The following is a 12,008-nucleotide window of genomic DNA, read 5'->3' as shown; positions in this document are numbered from 1 at the left end:
GCCAATGAGATATAAGCAGAAGTGCACTGTGGGACTTCTAGAAAGTTCACAGCTGATAGCGAGAGGTCATCTTGGACTCCAAGGACAGGGGCACACCCTCGGGATGTGGGAGCAAAGATCTGGAAAAAGCCTGGAACCCTAACAACTTCATGGACCTGCCAATATAAAACACAGATTACCTACCACCCCATCCCAACTTTTCTTATGTGACAAATAAGTTTCTCTCTTGTTTAAGCCAATGTCATTTGATTTTTTTGTTCTATGTGTATGTAACCAAATTTAATCCTAACTTATAGACCAGACCACCACTACAGAGGCTGAAAAAAGACAGACACTTGTTTTTCCAGCCTCCTCTGCAGCTAAGTTTTGCCAGTGTAACCCAGTACTAGCCAATGAGATGTAAGGAGAGGTCTGGTGGGGTAAGAGAAGGGTTTGGGGGAAGAGCTTCAGGGAAAGATTTTTTTCTCAGATGAAAAAAAACCAAAAAGTTGTATGATATAAAGCTCTCTTGCCACCCTGGCTACCTACTCCCTGCTACCTGCCTTTGGTTGCAGCATATGAAGATGTGATATTTGGATCTGTGGCAGCCACTCTATAATCATGAAGCGACAAGTTTATAGACAAAAAGACAACGCACTGAGGATAGCTGTGCAGAAAGATGGAGAAAGCCTGAAACCAAAAATCACTGAATTACCAAACCATCCCCGTGATCTGCCCCTCCACACTACTGGATAGGCTACAGTGTAAACCAATTTCCCTGTTACTTGCAGCTGAAAGCAGCCTAACACCTACTGGGGCGAGGGGGGCGGGGAGAGACCAAAGCATTGAAATAAAATAAGGAAAACTTCATCTTTATAAGGCCTGGAGGTGATAAATTCTCAAGAAGCCTACTACTGTAACCCCTTGGAGGGGAAGACAACTGGGTTCTGGGGAGATAATTATCTGTGTTAGGCTGCCTATGAAGGCAAGACACTCCAAGGAACTTAAACAATAAGAAATGAGCTCCAGGATCAGTTGATTTGAGAGCTCAACAATGTCTTCAGGAACCCAGGCTCCTCCCCTCTCTCTGCTCAGCAATTCTTCAAATGGGCTTCCTTCTCAGGCTGCTAGCAAGACAGAAGCACACTTTGAGGTGGCACATCCACATATGACAAGGCCTGTGGAGTCCCATCCCCCATTACCCCTCTGACTTCTCCTGCTGATACTCTCCCCTTTGTCTTGTTCCTTCAGCTGCACTTACTTGCTTGCTCTTCTTCAAACATGCTGAGTGGACCCCTGCCTTGGGGCCTCTCTACTTGCTGTTCTCTCTCCCTACAGTGCTCTTCCCATACAAGTCTACCTAGCTTTCCATCTCCTTCAGGCCTCTACTCAACTGTCACTTGCCCCGTGACCAACAGTGGTCAAGCCTGCCTTGACAACACTACTTAAAATGATAACCACTTCGCAACTCCCTAGCCTCTTTAATTTTTCTCTACTGCACGTAGCTGCATCCAACACAGGGCACGTTCCCTTGCCTGTTTGACTGTCTGGAGTCTACCTGCCTAGAAGGTGTGCTCCAGGAGCACAGGGATGCTTTTCTGATTGTCCCCCCTCATTGTCCCCAGGGCCTAGCAGAGTAGGTATCCCATAAATATCTGCAGAATCAAGGAAGGAAAGACAAGAAATGGACAACATTCAAGGAAGAAGTGGAGGAAGGATGATGTTTTCAGAGACTCCCCTCCCCTTCAATAAGACCCTCCCCCCAGCCTTCCCCCAGCATCTCATCCAGAATCAGGCATGCCAGGCTTCAACCAGTCACTGGCAAAGAGAAGGGACTTCCTTTAGCTCCAGTAGGGCTGGGGTCAGTGGGCGTTGGGGGTGGGGGTGTGAACCCATGAACAAAATGGAGATGGAGAAATGGATGCTGGCCGTACCTAGCAGTACCAGTTCTACCCTCCAACCTCTGGTTCTCCTGGGCTTTCTCTCTTGTGTGTGGATGAAAAACAATGACCATCTCATTCCTTCCCTGTGTCTAAAAAGAGTTGTCAGTACTCACTGCCTCCACTGCCCTAAAGCCCCATCCATGCCTCACCCAGCTGGAATCCAGCTTCCACCTCTGGCCTTTCAATCTGCCTCTCATCAGGGTTATCACTGACCTACGTGTTTCTAAGTCCAATGGGGCCTTTTGGTCCTTATGTGACTCTGCCCTGCTGACCACTTCAGCCTCCTCTCCAGCCCCAGCTCTCCAGCGACCTGTCCCACTTCCAAGGTCATTGTGCTACAGTGACCCTCATCAGTGTCGGCTGCGTCTAGCCCCCTTCTCCACCCGTCCCCAATTTCATCTTCTGGGGGAAATCACAGCTCTAAGCCTTGACTGAAGCAAGTTCGTTCGAAAAACAGTTTCCAAATCTCAGCAACTGCAGGGGAGAGAAACTGGGTCCTGGAGTTGGGCTGGGGGCGTGACCAGGGGTGACACTGGGTGGGCCGCGCTCCCTCGGGGAAGAGTCTCCTCTGCCCCCCTCGATCCCCTGCCCGCGAGGCCCTAGCCTGACACCCCCCGCCCCGCGCCACGGCGGCGCCGCCGAGTCCGGGCTCTGAGCCGGGGCAGCGGGAGCCCAGGCGGGGCGGGGCGGAGGGGCCCACGGGCTGCGGGAAGTGCCGAGAGGGCGCGGCCGAGGGGGGACCCGGGCTCCCTGCAGCCCGCTGCCCCGGGGGCGGAGGGGAGGAGCCCGCTGCGACTTTATTTCCTCGAGCGCCGGCGTGGCCCGCTCCGAGCCTGTCCTGCGCTGCGCTAGCCCTTCCGTGTCCATGCAGCCCCGCTGGCAACTGCTGCCGGCGCCCGGGCCCGGGGGCCCGCGCCCCACCGCCCCGATGCTTGCGCTGCTGCTGTTGCTCGCCCTCCAGGGGGCGGCGGCGGCGCCCGCGGGGTCCGCGGGGTCCACAGGGTCCGAGCACTCCGGGTGGCGCCAAGACGCAGAGCTCCAGAGCGGGCTCCTGCAGCAGGCGGCGCGCGCGGCGCTGCACTTCTTCAACTTCCGCGCGGGTTCGCCCAGCGCCCTGCGAGTGGTGTCGGCGGTGCAGCAGGGCCGCGCGTGGGTGAGTGCGGGAGCTACACGGAGGGGGCGTGCGGGCCACGGCCACGCACCGCGTAGGCGGTGACGCCTGTGAGCGCGTGCCTGTCCGCCCTGCGGCGGGTCGGTGACCGAGACTGAGCTAAGTGCTCCCGCGCCCGCGAAGTGTCCAAGGCGTGGAAAGGGCTCATCGGTGCGCAGAGTCCTCGGAAAACTGGCGGGTTCTTTCTGGAATTTATGAGGCCATAGATTTTTCACAGGGAAGCTCCCATACCCGGGAAAGAGGTGCATGGCCAAATTGAGGAACAGGCCCAAAAATCAAGGAGTTACACTTGTCTGGGATTACCCAGGGTTGGTTGCTATTGGGGTGGTCACGGCGGGCGCGACCCACCAGTGGCTCCAGCAAAAGCCCTGGGCGGGATTTCTAAATTGTAAGCCAATTCCCACGCGAGGCCAGGGACAGACTGGCTTGTCAATTGCGGGCCACCGTGCAAGGGCTTCAGGATGTGGTTGGAATTTACCCGTGGGCCTGGGTAGGTAGGAACCTCGGTAATCCTGGCGTCTGCTTTAATGGGAGTGAGTGGACCAGGGTTCAGTTTTCTATATGAAGGGAATAAATGAGAACGTTGCAGGTCGTTGTTTGGTGCTGATTTCAAAGGACTGGCTGTAGGTTTTGTTCTGCGTCTATCGAGCTACGTTGCTTTCTTCATCATATAGATTACAAAAGGGACTGAATTACACTCAGTTGGCCCCCAAAATTATGATTTTCTTTCCAGCAATTCCCAAATATTCCACAGAGCCTGCAGACTCAGCCTCAAAGAATCTGGTATTGAGTATAGAGTGTAAACAGATAGAGTTTTCGAATGGCAGTAGGATTTTCATTTAAGATTGTTCCAGACCTGATGTCAGACACAGGTGGGGAAGGCCTTGGTTCCTCAACGACGTAATCCTGCTCGAGGGTGGCTGAATTTATTGAAGATGAAATCAAATTGTTCCTTGGAAAAGGCAGCCTATTCCTGTCACCTGTTTTAATAATCCTTGCTGTCTCGGGGGGGCAAAAAGACGTTCAGTTTTACTAGCCCAATGTTTATCAAAATCGGAGAGCAGCCACCTCCCAGAGCCCAAAGAGGGTGTTTCTGAAGATCTGCTCCCTGGTTACCAGCCAGTGACATTCCCTACAGAAAACCATGTTCAGATTTCTAAGGTACACCAGTTTTCAAATGCTAGGAATTGTTATCTTCCTTCTAGGACCATGAAAAAAATAAATAAAATGAAATACTTTGCATTTTTGACACATTTAGTCATCCCCTTGGAAAAAATAAAATACTTGGCATCTTTAATGGAATAAACCAGCTCTCAAAACCCAAGTGAGTTAAAAACATTCCTTTCCTCTTCCAAAAAGAGGTCAGTTACTGCTTTGCATCTGTAATAGTGTAATGTTCCTGAATTTTAGAGGGATGGATCCTCCTGTGGGGCCCAAAAGGGGGGTGGGTGGGAATAAGTCAATAAGGGAGAGGCAGATGGGCATGAGCGAGAGGAGGAGCTAAGGAAAAGACTCCCGGGCATTGACTTTAAGAAAGAATAACTTCCTATGGTCATCTGGTTTACCTTTACATTGCCTCCAAAAAATGGTTTTAAATGTTTTCACATCAAGGAGCCAAAGAAGAGAGAGCTTAATAACGTTCAGGGCCAAGACTCTGTGAAGCCTAAAGTGGTTTCAGTTTCTCTCTGGAATTCAGTGAAATTATTTTCCTCTATTTTGGGGGCCTCCAAACATCACCACTAAAGAAGAGCCACCTCAAGGGTGACCCAGGCAGCCTGGGGAAGGATGTGTCTTAAACTTGTGACCAAGGTTTGCCAGGGTTCTGGGTAGCAGAAGCAGAGGACAAAGTGGCTGAGAGTGAGTGCTGGTTCCCACGAGGGAACTGCCACGGACTGCCTTCCCGAAAGGTGCAGGACCAGCTGCTGGGGTGTTGCGGGGAGCCCCCGATACCAGCCCCTGCTTTGCCTCCAGTGAGCCATACTACTTAGAGAAGGTCATAAAAGTCTTCTCGGGCTATTTCCTCACTCGGAATGGAAATAATCCATGTTCTGCCAACCATGACAGGTACTCTTACGAGTCATGTAAGGTGTTATAAATATTGATTGTAAAGTATAAAAATGTTAGCTACCACTATTGGCTGAGGGGCAGTCCTTTCATCCATTATTTTTTGAGCACTTACTATGTGCCAGGCACTGGGCTAAATACTGTGGCCCTAATTCAGATGGGGTGGGATCATCAGGAAAGCCCCTGAGATTCATTCAGTTTAGAAGTCACTCAGCTGCCTGCATGAGGAGCCGAGGTACCACCTGCATGGAGCTTTCAATGTTGTGACTTACGGAATTTCTGCTTCAATTACAAGAGCAGTCCTAGCATTGACAAGAAGTGAAAAATGGTAGATCCCCCCAAACTCTTGCACTCTTTACCCAATCAGTGCATTTTCAGAGCGAGCACTCACTTGCTGCACAATGTCTGTCATGCATCCAGGACTGACTCCAGGGTGAGCAGGTGGCTGAGTGGGTGAGAGGAACGGAGCTGGCAGGGATCCCTCTCCATCCTTGGGGGTCAGCGCGTCCCTTTGTAAGATGAGAGGCTGTGACCAAGTCAGGGTTTTTCAAATTAATGGCCCACTAGTTGGTTATGAAATCAGTTTGGTAGGTTGTAGTTGTTTTGTGTGTGTGTGTGTGTGGCGGGGGTTGTTTGTTTTTATTGAGATAGTTTGGAAATACAAACTATTAGAGTACATCACGGAAGTAAGGGTAAGTAATGCCTCAAAAAGTTTCAAATATATGTGTATGAACTAGGTCATTATGAAAAATGCAGTTCTTGCTGTGAGTTTCAGCAAAAAAAAAAAATTGAAAATCAGTGAATCAAGAGATTTTTGAGACCTCTTCTGGGTCGGAAATTTCCTTAATTGTGTTTTCTTGGTTCTGCAAGTATCCCTCATTTTAGAAACACTGTTGCCCTCTAGTGGTGAAATGCAGTAATGGCTGTGGTAGTAAATGCAACCGAGCATTGAGAAGATATCGGTGCTAACTGGTGAAAGAGCCAGTGAGCATTCTGTTTACCTATTGTAAGAAGTGGTCACAGACACAGGCTTTTCTGTTCCCTCACTAACCCCCGCCTGATGCCATCTCCTTCGTGGTCTTATTCTTCCACGACCAAGGAGGCTGCAACTTTTCTGATATCACATGGCACAGCTCAGGACCAGTAGCGGGCGATTTTGAGTGGTCTTGTGAGTTCTCATGCTACCCAGGGTATCCTAGGTCAGCCCCACTCCCCTCTACTCAAGCCTACCCCTTACACTGAGACAAGTCTCCTCTGGCCACTCAGCAAGCCCTGGGACCACTGACCCCTGCCCCCAGCTGCCGGTGAGAGACTTTCCTGACAGACTCGCATAGAGAGACTGGCTGAGATCTTTGAGTGCACACACTTCGTGATAAGTTCAACCCATTTGGGAATCAGCTGTTGTTTGGAGATTGGTCACTTAAGCTGAATGCCCTGTGCCCTGGACTGGACCATTAGTTAGGAACATAACTGAAACAACTGACCATAGTGGGGGGATGGGGAATTAGGCTCATACCTTAATTGCTTCAATTTAAATTAAAATCAATGTAAATGTAAATGTATCACCTATCTTTTGGTATAGGGCCAAGGCCATTTAATTGGCGCTCCTTGAGGTCTGTTTAGCAAGAAGACACCTAAGTGGGTCATCTGTGATTCGCATTTTGGTTTACTTACAGTGGAGGGAGCATTTGCAAAGAATACAGTGCATAATCCTCTAGTTTTCCTTTTCCTTCTTTTTTCATGCCCAATCTTGACTCTCCCACCCCCAGTTCAACAGCAAGAGTTTTAGAGACTTAACTTTATCAATTCCTTCTAGAGCATTTAACTTGGATTTTGTGGAAATTACATCTTTTTTGGGTACCCACTCTTTACCACTTCACATAACATTTAATTATGCGATTAGGTAATAAGTACAGCCGCCTTAAGCAAGTTTGGGAGCAAAACAACTGACTTTTGGTAAGTGTCAAGCTGCACCGGTGCAGATGGGCTAGGCCCCTGTGGGCACCTGTTTGTGTGGCTGACGGCAGGCCACACCAAGCTTCTCTGCTGAGCCACAAGGCAGCTAGGTGACCACCTACCATACTGAGAAACACTTTCCTTTATCTCCTTTCAGTCTACAAAGCACTATAATAAAACACAATTCATGTAATTACTGTTCTTCTTGAAGGCTTCCCTCCATTAACGTTGATAATTCAGAGGTGGTTGTTCACAAGAAGAGGAAAGCGATGCATTAAGCAGGCTATAGAAACAAAACTGGAGAATGAAAAGGGCCACAATGAATATGGAGGGGAAAAGATAAGTAATAAAATACTAAAATGAAATGATCTTTACTTTCATACAAGGAAGGCTCCTAAGTGCTTTTACAGACACTGTGAAAGAATGGGGTGGGGTTGGGGGTTGCAGGTGAACCAGGCACTCGCCCTTCAGCGCTCTCACACTGCCCTGAGGATGAACCTAACAATCCTGAGAGCACAGAACAGAGAGGCACCTGCCTCCCTTCCTCGCTCCGCAGGCACTGCTCCTGCTGGCATGGCACAGGTGCACCCAAGGTCTCCTCCCCGCTTCCTGCCAGAGCCCACACCTGGTCTGCGGGCTCTGCCTGCACAGTCTGGGTGTAGCATGGACTGGGAAAGGCCACCTGGCCCTGGGGGAACGCTTTGGCCTTGACCTCCTTGGCACTGTGCCACTCACCTAGGCCAACTGCACCCAGGTGAGTTAGCAAGTAGGGAGGCTTTTAACCAGCTTCTAATAAATTGATTTTTGAACCACAAACCTTGTGTACCAGGCCACAATATTTCTGACTTGTCTTCCCACATATGGTGTCATCACCACGGATGTGTGTGATCCCAGAGCGTTACTAGTAGCCCCAAATAAAGACCATGAGTGGTGGGTTGCGAATTGAACCATCAGGAATCAAGCTTAGCTGCACATGCTTCCTCGAAGGACCTAAGTTGTTCTGCTGGAGAGTGAATGAAATGACTGATATTAACAAGATTGGAAGGTTAAATACACACACACACACACAATCTCCCAAATCCAACCTGACCCTTGATCTCAATGTGCTGACACCCTAGAGATTTATGCAGCCTTGACATTTATTTGCCTTTGCAGTGGTGCCTGGATTGAAGAGATTTTTACAGAGCTGGTCCCACAGTATCCGGGGATAGTAGCCATAGCCAGTCTGCATTCTGGATTACTTCTTACGGTTGTCCTGGATGCCAGTAAAGTCCATTTATGAAAGCGGGTCTTGTACGATTGCTACGCACGAGATGTATGTGATTCCATGAGGCCGCAAGGAGAGGTGCCCACACAGAACAAGACTTTTAGGATCACAAGTAATTCTGTATCTGTAGAGTTTCATTGCTGTAACAAATTACCACAAACTTGGTAGGTGAAAAAAAACCCATAAATGTATTCTCTTATAATTCTGGAGGTCAGAATTCCAACATGGGTCTCCCTGGGCTAAGATCAAGGTGTTGGAAAGGCTGTATTCCCTCCAGGGGCTCTAGTGGAGCGTCCACTTCCTTGCCTTTTCCAGCTTCTCAAGGCCACCTGTAGGCCTTGGCGCATGGCTCCATCTTCTGTCTTCAAAGCGAGCAGCAAAGCCCCTCCTGAGAGTAGCACTACTGTCTCCTTCCTTGAGGTGGCCTTGGTGATGGCAGTGGCCCACCCAGGTAATCCAGGATACTCTGCCCATTTCCGGATGCTTAGCTTAATCATATTGGCTGAGTCCCCTTTGCCAGGTAAAGCAACAGTTGCAGGTTCCAGAGATTAGGACATGGGTACTCTTGGAGGTGATTACTCAGCCGCCCGTACCCAGCTCCCTCCCGGGCGGCTGCCGGACAAGGGACTGTACCCAAGAATCAGCAGCTCTCGCTCCACCTCTTGCTTGGCTGCTCTCTGCAGCCCAGTTACTCTCACCTCCGAACACGCCTGCCCTCCACACCCCACCCTGGTACTAGACTGCGGGCTGCTTTGTGCCTGCCCCTCAACAGCCAACTGTGTTTCCACTCTGCACGTGTGTCTGCTTCTACAGGACAGGAGGCCTGTAGAAGGTCCCTTTATCTCTCTTCTCTACGGTATTAGCATAGGGCCCTGCAAGACACAAAGATTGAATATTTTAAAAATGAAAACAAAGGTAGCTGCAAGGGTGTTGGGACCACTGGACCCCTGGCACAGGAGGCCAGGCCAGGCTCTGACCATTCCCAGCCCTTCCAGAGGAGGGAGGGTGACAACGCCTGCATCCCTCTTACTACCAGCCTTTCTAAGGAGCCGCATGCTGAGCTAGAGACAAAGCAGAGGACACTGCCCCCGGCCATTTCCACTCTGTCTCCTTCCAAGGGTCAGAGACTCCTACCCAGAGTTGTCTGTACAGAAATGAATGCACAGTGTTCCAGCTCTATCTCTCTATTGCTTAATCCACTTAAGCCAAGTGTCCACGTGTAAAAGATCTCCTTGGACCCCATGGGACGGGCCCTGAGCTGAAAGTCACTGACTTTTGTTCCATAAACTATATTCACTTTATCTGGCATTGCCCAAGAGAAGGAAAATGCAATAAGATAATTCTGGGGTATAATGTAATACATTGATGCTCTCTCTGTCCAAACACAAGAACAAAACAGCAATTTTTATCCACAAATGAGTTGTTTACGTATCTCTAGCTAAGCCTGACTCATAAAACTAACCTTATAAAATGAAGAAGTTTGCTTTTACTGGAATGGCATGACATTTACATTTTCTTACCAAATGTGAAGGCTGGAGGGGACATTTAGAAGCCGAGTCTGTTAGGTCAGGGTGGCCCAGTGTGTGAGGGAGGAGAGATTAACGTCACCCGAGAACTCCTGCAACCGGAGTTGTGCCCACCCCCAACCCCCACAACCTGAAAACATGAAGTTTAAAGTTGTCACCACCGGCTCTCAGGCAACATGAAGGGACCCTGCTTAGCAATGAATGGCAGAGACAGGAAAAACAAGGGGCAGCATCTCTCCAGAGCATGGGGTTTGCTTTCTGTAGATTAGCTTTCAGCAGAATTGTGTCTTTGGAGACCCAGAGTCCCAGTGTTTTGTGGCCTCCCTGCAGCAGCCCACACCGAGGTTTCTCTGGGCACCGTCCCCACTCTGCCATTTGCTCTAAGGTTTTGAGTGAGTATAAAGGGGGGTGTTACATTTCTAATGGGCTCTTGGAATAAGTACCTAGTCTCCATCCCTCATCAAGTTCCTCAGGTTTATTTCCAATACTCACACCCTGTTTCAATGATTCTACTTTAAACAAACAACTATTATGTCTCATATAAAGATAGTCCAGACACATGGAGCTGAGGTCAAGATGGTGGCTGGGGGCCCGGATACAGAAGTTCTTACAGGGACATTATTCCAGAGCCGTGGGTCTCAGACTTGAGCTACATCAGAATCTCCTGGAGCACGTGCTAAAGCCCAGGGTGCTGGCTCCCACCCCATGTTCAGATTCAGTAAATCTGGGGTCGAGCCTGGGAAGGCGCCGTCTGAGGACTTCCAGGGGCTGCTGGGATGCTGCTGGTCAAACAACTACACTTAGAGAACGTCTCTCTAGATGTTGAGGAAAACCACTGACTTCTGAGGGAGGGGTAGGAAATGACAAGTAGCCACAGTGACAGTCACTAGAATGCAGCTCAACAGGAAGGAGATTGGGTCATGACAGTTAGGTCTCTCCAAAAGCCTGAGGGTATCCAGAGGACTAAATGAAATGGAGGAATGTTATCTCAAAGTTTGGTGACCCCCGAGTCTGGCAAATCAGGTCACGCTGCCTTAGAAACTGAAGGAGGCCGGTTTCGGTGACAGGATGTGCTCTTTTTCAAGTAAGACATTTGAAGAAGGCAGTCTGGACCAAAATAGTTTTTGAAGAAAATTCACTCTTTGCTTCTGGTTATGTGGATGGCTATCTTGCCATGCTAAGACATTTATATATGCACCGAGAAGTCAAAACTGCACATTCTAATAGCAACTCTGCAAAGTCACGTCATATTTTCAGTCAAAAGCATCAAGCTTTGTAAAGCATCGAGGTTTGCTCTCGTGTCAGTGGATCAAAGCTTTTTCCTCCAGTACCCCTCCATTAACTTGCTCATCTGGCCGGCCCGGTGGCTCAGGCGGTTAGAGCTCCATGCTCCTAACTCCGAAGGCTGCCAGTTGGATTCCCACCTGGGCCAGTGGGCTCTCAACCACAAGGTTGCCAGTTCAACTCCTCGAGTCCCGCAAGGGATGGTGGGCTGTGCCCCCTGCAACTAGAAAATGGCAACTGGAACTGGAGCTGAGCTGCACCCTCCACAACTAAGATTGAAAGGACAACAACTTGACTTGGAAAAAAGGCCTAGAAGTACACACTGTTCCCCCAATAAAGTCTTGTTCCCCTTCCCCAATAAAAACTTTAAAAAAAAAAAAAAAACTTGCTCATCTCCCCAAGTGGCTGCGACGTCCAGGCCCAGGCTCACACTCTCTTCCTTGTGCTGAATGCCCCTTTCTCTCTCTCCCCTGGTCTCAGTCCTAACCTTCCTTCAAGATTTCCCCACCTGTACTGGCTCGTGCTCCCGGGAATACCCTGCCAGAAAGAGGGCATCCAGGGGCTCCTTCCAAAGTCTCAGGTCATCTTCACTTCCATGCTGCTGTGGGGTGAGCTGCATCCTCCAAAAAGATGTATTGAAGTCCTGAACCCCCAGCCCCTGTACCTGTAAATATAACCTTACTTGGAAACAGAGTCTTTGCAGGTGTAATCAAGTTATGATAAGGCCAAAGAAGATTAGCATGGACCCTAAATCCTATGACTGGTGTCCTTATAAGAAGGCCATGAGAACATACAGAGAGAAGAACGCCATTTGAAAA

The 12,008-nt window shown here is 49.5% G+C and overlaps 1 protein-coding gene across 2 annotated transcripts in view; it reads left to right on the top strand.

Annotated features, from left to right (window-relative positions):
* Nucleotides 1-2,670: 2,670 nt before the first annotated feature.
* The window catches only part of RARRES1 (retinoic acid receptor responder 1), a 32,551-nt gene continuing 23,213 nt past the window's right edge, over nt 2,671-12,008 (top strand). The window contains exon 1 of one of the 2 annotated variants that reach the window (XM_019731951.2): nt 2,671-3,075. In XM_019731951.2, coding sequence (XP_019587510.1) covers nt 2,788-3,075 — 288 coding nt within the window. In that variant the 5' untranslated portion in view covers nt 2,671-2,787. The remainder of the gene's footprint in view (nt 3,076-12,008) is intronic. The other variant, XR_012494549.1, reaches the window with a different exon arrangement.

This window comes from Rhinolophus sinicus, linkage group LG01, assembly GCF_036562045.2.
Source record: "Rhinolophus sinicus isolate RSC01 linkage group LG01, ASM3656204v1, whole genome shotgun sequence".
In the NCBI taxonomy this organism is placed as follows: Eukaryota; Metazoa; Chordata; class Mammalia; order Chiroptera; family Rhinolophidae; genus Rhinolophus; species Rhinolophus sinicus.
Note: the sequence above shows the minus strand (reverse complement) of the source record. Positions and strands in the feature narration are given on the sequence as shown.